This window comes from Lipotes vexillifer, unplaced genomic scaffold (assembly GCF_000442215.2).
Source record: "Lipotes vexillifer unplaced genomic scaffold, Lipotes_vexillifer_v1.1 scaffold164, whole genome shotgun sequence".
NCBI classification, from domain to species: Eukaryota; Metazoa; Chordata; class Mammalia; order Artiodactyla; family Lipotidae; genus Lipotes; species Lipotes vexillifer.
Window position 1 is genome coordinate 2,618,045 of NW_006789313.1, and position 7,330 is coordinate 2,625,374.

The window sequence follows — 7,330 nt, forward strand, 5'->3', positions numbered from 1 at the left end:
GGAGCACAGGCTCCAGACGTGCAGGCTCAGTGGCCATGGTTCATGGGCCCAGCCGCTCCACGGCATGTGGGATCTTCCCGGACCGGGGCACGACCCCGTGACCCCTGCATCGGCAGGCGGACTCTCAACCACTGCATCACCGGGGAAGCCCTGAATGATTTTTAAAAATAAAAACAGTGCACTGTTTTCAAGGTGTAGTGGTGAGAATAAGGTTTTTATCTAAAAGCAGCCTACCAGGGAATTCCCTGGAAGTTCAGTGGTTAGGACTTGGTGCTTTCACTGCCTGGGCCTAGGTTTAATCCCTGGCAAAGGAACTAAGATGCCACAAGCCACGAGGAGCAGCCAAAATAAATAAATAAGTGAATAAATAAAAAATAATTAAAGAAAAAAGACTACCAAATCTAATAGAAGAGGCTTTTTCAAATATAGATTCTGTATATAGGTGTTTTTGTGTGTTTACACACATGTTGTATACACCTGTGCTCATATGTTGAATCTATATGTCATGTTAATGTATATTTTAAAATAATAAACTAATTAATGGTCAACAATTTAGTCATAGCCTAGTGCTTCAAAACTGCACTGTAGGGATTTCCCGGGTGACACAGCAGTTAAGAATCTGCCTGCCAATGCAGGGGACAAGGGATCAAGCCCTGGTCTGGGAAGATCTCACATACCGCAGAACTGCTAACCCGTGCGCCACAACTACTGAGCCTGCACTCTAGAGCCCATGAGCCACAACTACTGAGCCCACATGCCACAACTACTGAAGCCCGTGCGCCTAGAGTCGGTGCTCCGCAACAAGAGAAGCCATTGCAATGAGAAGCCCACGCACTGCAACGAAGAGTAGCCCCTGCTCACCACAGCTAGAGAAAGCCCACGCACAGCAACGAAGACCCCCAAAATAAATAAATTAAATAAATACATTAAAAAAAAACTGCACTGTGAGAACATTTAAGATGTCTTTCCTGCAATCTGTGTCCTTCGATCACTATCTTTAAGGGTTTGGGAAGCCACTTGTATAAAACATAATGATTTTGAATCGTGCAGCCTATTTGGGGACACTTAATATGTGAAACAGATTTCCCTTGGGACTTTCTCATTCATTCACTTCTTGTCTGAGATCCTTTGCCCCAAACAGTCTGCTAGAGAAGGAGGGAATACAGGGAGCCAGAGCCTGAGGGAGCAGGAGGGAAGTCTGAGAAAAAAACACCAAGTCTGAGTTGGGAGACCACCATCTGGAGGTGGATTCGATAATAGGATATCCAACCATTCCCATCTTTGCTCCTCCTCTCTACCCAGCAGGAAATAAGGAGCACCTGCCATAACCCTAAAGTTCCATTTACACCCTATGCCTTTCCCCATTGTCAGTGGACTCTTTTACTCCTTTGCAGTGAAAAGTGGCTTCCTTGGGGTACAGGTGTCAGGTCTACGCGAGATCTCACTGATCCCTCTTTCACTGAAGCTTGGGTTGTGCCTTTAGACATCATTTTATGCAGAGGTGGACTGTGAGTGAACTCAAGCCTATGCTCTGTACCCTTATTCCCAGTCGCTGGGCCACCAGCTACCCAAGCAACTCCTATGGTCCCAAACTGAAGGCTCATCACGGTGTGCCTTATGTAATACATATATACGTGCTATGATCCCTGTGGATAATTAAGGCTGCATTACCTGCCTGGAGCAAGTCAGCAACTTTTTCACAGCTGTATTTTTTAAAGGGTGACAACCACTTATTCATTGTGCTTTTGGAACATATACATGAAACATCAACTGCTATGTCTCCTAATACTGACCCCCTGAGCTAATTAGCAGCCTGGTGTGATTGTTTTAATTTTCTAGTGGCCAGTTAAGCAGTTGCTCTAGATAGAACTGACAGCAAGACGTAAATTTAAAATCACAAAGCAGGATCTGCTGATTGAGCGACGAGAAAGCGGAGGTCGGAAAACGAAAGTGAGGGCGGGGTGAGACCGTGAGTGGCTATTCTTGCTAGTTGAATACTGGGCCTCCTCCTTAGATTCAGATTAGATCACAGTTTACCCGAGAAGTACCCCCTCCTCCAAACAAACAAACGAATAAGAGATGGATGGATCGATCGATAGATAGATAATAGATAGATAGACATTTAAGAATAGCAGAGCGTCTGGATTTGCGCTGCGGAAGCGAGTCCTTCAACCATGGTCACCCACTCGCTCAAACTAGGCACCTCTTTGGTAGAGTCTTGTGCTCAGACCCCCATCCTCAGAGGCAGCTTCACACCTACATTTAAGCTTCAGCCTAAATGGACTCTAATCAAGCTTTCCTCACCCCTGCGTCGGATCCACGAAGGCACCGACCGCAGACTTACTCTTAGCCAAGCAGTCCTCTCCAAGGGGAGACTGAAAAGCGTCCTATTGTTGCCCCGCTCTCCTTCCCCCAACCAGCGTCTGCATTCTGAGAGGGAATTTCAGTTGTATCACCAAAGACAAAAAGCAAAAGGTGAGGGATGCGCGGAGAGACCCTAAACTACCTACTCACGCCCCTCCCCACTCACCCGCGAGTCTGCTCCCGGCTGCCCCTCCTGCCGGGGGCTGGCGGTCAGGTGAGGTTACCTGGGCGCCCGGAGAAGCCCCGAGGGGCGCTGCGATCCTTCCTCTCGAAGTCGCCCCACTCCCTGCCGGGGCCCCAGGACTCTGGCCCCCTCTCCCCCTGCGCGCGTCCCCTGCCCCTCGGGCTCCGGCGCGCAGCTACAGCCGCCCGCAGCGCTCGGCTCCCCTCCGCCGACCTGGCGTGACGCAGGCGGAGACTACTTAAGGCCGGATTAGAGGCGGCGGCCGCGGATTCCCGAGCCCTGCAGCCGGCTCCGCGCGCTCCGCCCCGGCTTCGCAGGCGGCAGCGCGGGAGCGCCCGGTGCCCGCTGAAGTGCCAGGCGCGGGGGCTGGGGCCTGGGGCCTGGACCCTTTTTTGGCTCCCAACCCCCGGCGGTGAGTGGGGCCCAAAGACCTCGCTCGGGCGGGCGGGAGCTCGAGGACCTGCACGCGGCCACCCCCGCTCCGCCCCGCCCCTCGCCCGGGCATCCGCCGGCTCCAGACCTGACCCCCGGACGGCGCTGGCGGTTCGTGGCCGACCTCCGGACCGCGCCAGCTGCCCATCAGTTGGGCGTGCTTGGGTTTCCTTCCCCATTTGCCTCTTTTAAGTACAATAAAAGGGAGAGGGGAATCGCGGATTTTTAAAAAATTTTGTTTGATTCTTTAATTGGGGGGTAATTCGCTCCCAGTCGGGAGGTGAGGCCCGGGGAGTGGCCAGGAGCGGGGACGTGCCCGGTACTGCCCAGTCTTTGTCTGCTGCCTCCGGATGCACAGCGATGGGGGAATGGACCATCTTGGAGAGGCTGCTGGAAGCCGCGGTGCAGCAGCACTCCACTATGATCGGGAGGTAAGGGCGCCGAGCCGGTCATCAGCCGGCCCCGTCGGGCGGCCCCCGGGAATCCTTTCTAACGTCCAGACCGAGCCCCGACAGCCCTCAGACCATCCTCTGACCCCTTGCCATCATCCTTGGCCCATGCGCCTGTGTTCCCGGCATTGAGGGGTTGCCTGATGCCCAGTGATGCCCTCCTCCTCCTCCGGCAGCTCCTCGTCCCTTCCCTATGAGGCACCACCAGGGTGCCCATTAGCAAAGGAGTTATTGGCTCCGTCGTGGTCCCCCCACTCTCTGGAGTCGGAGCCAATCTTCATCCGGTTCCCTAAATAGAATCTACAAAGAAGGCAGGATTGTATTTGGACAGAGAAGGGCAAATGGGGAGACGGATTTGCTCTTCAGAGCAGATGTATCTTTTCCCAACAAACATTTATTAAGCTAAACTGATTTGCCTGTTAAAACTTACAGTGCCAGAAACCGACACACCCAATTGACACTTTGTGTGTCTCTATATGTGTATATATGTATATTCACATACATAAATACTATATATATTCATGTATATATGTGTATATATAGTCATAGCTATCTGTTTATATAAAGCTTAAGTTCCATATTCATACTGAGGATAAACTAAATATCCTCTTGGAGTAGTTATATACATATTCTGTGTGTAGACTTTGTATTCTCTGTGTTCAGCTATTCCATGTACATTTGCCGTATCCAGAGTGAAGGTGTGTTTTGTGCCTCTCTACATTCCATGTAATCGATCTGTTGCAAATACACCATGTCCAGTGTAGGGAGGTACACATGCTTGAGATCCCTGTAGTATGAAGTGTTCCCAGTCTACCAACATCCTGCAGAAAGGGAAGAGACAAAAAGGTTTGCTGGATTCCCAGTTCAGTACCACGAAGGATGGATAGCTCCCCAGTCAAGGATGGAGCTGGGAAGGGAGGCATAGGGGTTTCCTAAGTCAGTGACTCAGCCCATGAGAACCTCTCTCCCTCCTTTGTCCACTGCTCAGGATCCTGTTGACTGTGGTGGTGATCTTCCGCATCCTCATTGTGGCCATTGTCGGGGAGACGGTGTACGATGATGAGCAGACCATGTTTGTGTGCAACACCCTGCAGCCCGGCTGTAACCAGGCCTGCTATGACCGCGCCTTCCCCATCTCCCACATACGTTACTGGGTCTTCCAGATCATAATGGTGTGTACCCCCAGTCTCTGCTTCATCACTTACTCTGTGCACCAGTCTGCCAAGCAGCGAGAACGCCGCTACTCTACTGTCTTCCTAGCCCTGGACAGAGATCCCCCTGAGTCCATGGGGAGCGCTGGAGGACCTGGGGGTGGGAGCAGTGGTGTTGGCAAACGAGAAGACAAGAAGTTGCAAAGTGCCATTGTCAATGGGGTGCTGCAGAACACAGAGAACACAAGCAAGGAGACGGAGCCAGATTGTTTAGAGGTTAAGGAGCTGACTCCACACCCATCGGGGTTGCGCACTGCAGCACGATCCAAGCTCCGAAGGCAGGAAGGCATCTCCCGCTTCTACATTATCCAAGTGGTGTTCCGAAATGCCCTGGAGATTGGGTTTCTGGTGGGCCAATACTTTCTCTATGGCTTCAGCGTCCCGGGGTTGTATGAGTGTGACCGCTACCCCTGCATCAAGGAGGTGGAATGTTACGTGTCCCGGCCTACTGAGAAGACTGTCTTTCTAGTGTTCATGTTTGCTGTGAGTGGCATCTGTGTTGTGCTGAACCTGGCTGAACTCAACCACCTGGGCTGGCGCAAGATCAAGCTGGCCGTGCGAGGGGCCCAGGCCAAGAGGAAGTCAGTCTATGAGATCCGCAACAAGGACCTGCCACGGGTCAGTGTTCCCAATTTTGGCAGGACTCAGTCCAGCGACTCTGCCTATGTGTGAAAGTGCAGGTTTTGGAAAGGCCTGGGGCATGACAAGTAGCCCCAAGGCAGACGACTATGGACAGTGGCTCTATCTGCCCTCATTTATGTGGCTGTCATCACTGAGATGTAGAATAAGGCTGGTTAAGAGAAGATCTTGCCTCAGTGGGAGAGGAGAGAAAGTAGAATGATTACGTCACACCACTGGTTCCAGAGACAGTTGGATAGAGTGATGAGAGGATGAGTTGGACTTCTTTGAGTCCTTTTGTTTTGTGGTCCAGTTTGATCCTGATCATAGTGGACTTGCACAGCTACCAAGCAGGACTTAGCTCTGCTAAGCTCTGTATTCTGGTGAACGGCATGAGTCAAATATTTTATTGGTACACAATTTGTGACCCGTCTCAACACATCCTTCCATCCTGGGCTGCAGGACAAACATCCTTGAGGCATCCTTCATGTACCTCTCCCATCAGCATGCCCCTCTCCCTCCGCCCAGGATAGCATGCCAGCTTTTTTCTCAATCTGGCCTTACGGTAGACCTAATACGGTTTATCTGCAAGCTAGAGGGAATTCCATGGGGTGCTTTTTGGAGAATGGCCATGGCAGAGGTTTGCATTACAGCCCCGTCTGACTGGCTCTTAGTCGTTATGAAAACCTTAGGAATGTCTCTATATTTCCAGTTTTCTAACTCAAACTGCACTGGTGCTGTTTATTAGGGGCAGGGTGTTGGGTGGGAGGGAGGGAATTGAAATATGCAACTATAATAGTCCTGTGGGATGGATAGGGTCCTGTTAGGCATGTGGTTATGAGCTTCGGGATATTTCTGCCTTCCAGATTGTGGACTTTGGACAGCATTAAAAATATATTTGCTGTTGTTGTTGTTAATATCAAGGGTGTCTACCGGAGCCACAGAATTTCTAACTGGTGTATTTCACTCATTTTCTCGTATAGTTTTGCTGTGCAACACAGCTGCACTTCATTTTGCCATGGTTTGAATTTACCTGTGTGCTCACACCAGAGACCTTAATCAGCCCATGTCAATCCTGATTTATTATTTTATCAGCTATTTTTGAAACACACACAATCACTGGCTTAAGAAACCTGGAACTAAACACTGTTGGCTAACACGTGTTTACGGATGCTTATTTGAGATATATACCAAAGGTTCAAAAACCTGTTGCTTTGGATTGTGAATATGTTTCCTTCTCTTTGCTTATATTTATTTAAGTGCCATACTGTACCTTTCACATCCACTGCGTATTTAGTTAAAGCATTGGCCAAGAATAATATTTGGCTAATGTGCTTTTATGAAGCCCTCTGTTTCCTTTGCGTTATCATTATAATTTTTGGTTTAGATATGTACGTGGTGTAACACACAACTGAGGTTTTGTTTAAAATAAAGTTCTTGCCTTTTTTTTTTTTTAATGGGAAGAGTCTACAGTTTTCTATTTTGATTGGGATTCTATTTATTTAAATATATGTTCAAACTGTTTTGTTACATATTAAAAAAAAAAAACAACAGAACTTTGGGGGCAGGAAGTGAAGGACGGTTGAAAAGTATTTGAGGGATGACTGAAAGTCCAGCCGCTAACAGATGAGAAGAGGCTGGTGCATTTTGTGAATGTATAAAAGTGTGTGAGGAGTTATTCAAATAGTAGTATTTACTAACTCCTTTCCATTCTAGTCCAAGATTTCTCTGCTTGTCTAAGGATATTTCTTGTAATAAAATGTCAATGCTATAACATATTAGTTTATTCCAGGAGTGGAATTATTTTTCCCTTTCCACCATACTTTCATGCTATCAGTTGTTACATCTAACAGCATGCTGTGCTCTCTATCATCTCTTTAAGGCCTGATGTTTAAATGATGCTAACTCAATAGTCAAACAGAACCTTCTAGACCAGCACTGTCCAATACAACTTCGTGTAATGATGGTAATGTCTGCTATCTTTGCTGCTCAGTATGACAATGACTGTTGAGCTCTAAGAATGTGGCTAGTGCAACTGAAGAACCAAATTTCTAATTCTATTTAATTTTAAT

The 7,330-nt window shown here is 48.7% G+C and overlaps 1 protein-coding gene across 1 annotated transcript; it reads left to right on the forward strand.

Annotated features, from left to right (window-relative positions):
- Window positions 1-3,253: 3,253 nt before the first annotated feature.
- GJD2 (gap junction protein delta 2) lies at window positions 3,254-5,348 on the forward strand. Its single transcript, XM_007462510.1, has 2 exons — window positions 3,254-3,411; window positions 4,418-5,348. Exons 1-2 carry the CDS (start codon window positions 3,341-3,343, stop codon window positions 5,310-5,312), a joined length of 966 nt encoding a protein of 321 aa, XP_007462572.1. The 5' UTR covers window positions 3,254-3,340; the 3' UTR covers window positions 5,313-5,348.
- The last annotated feature ends 1,982 nt before the right edge of the window (window positions 5,349-7,330 follow it).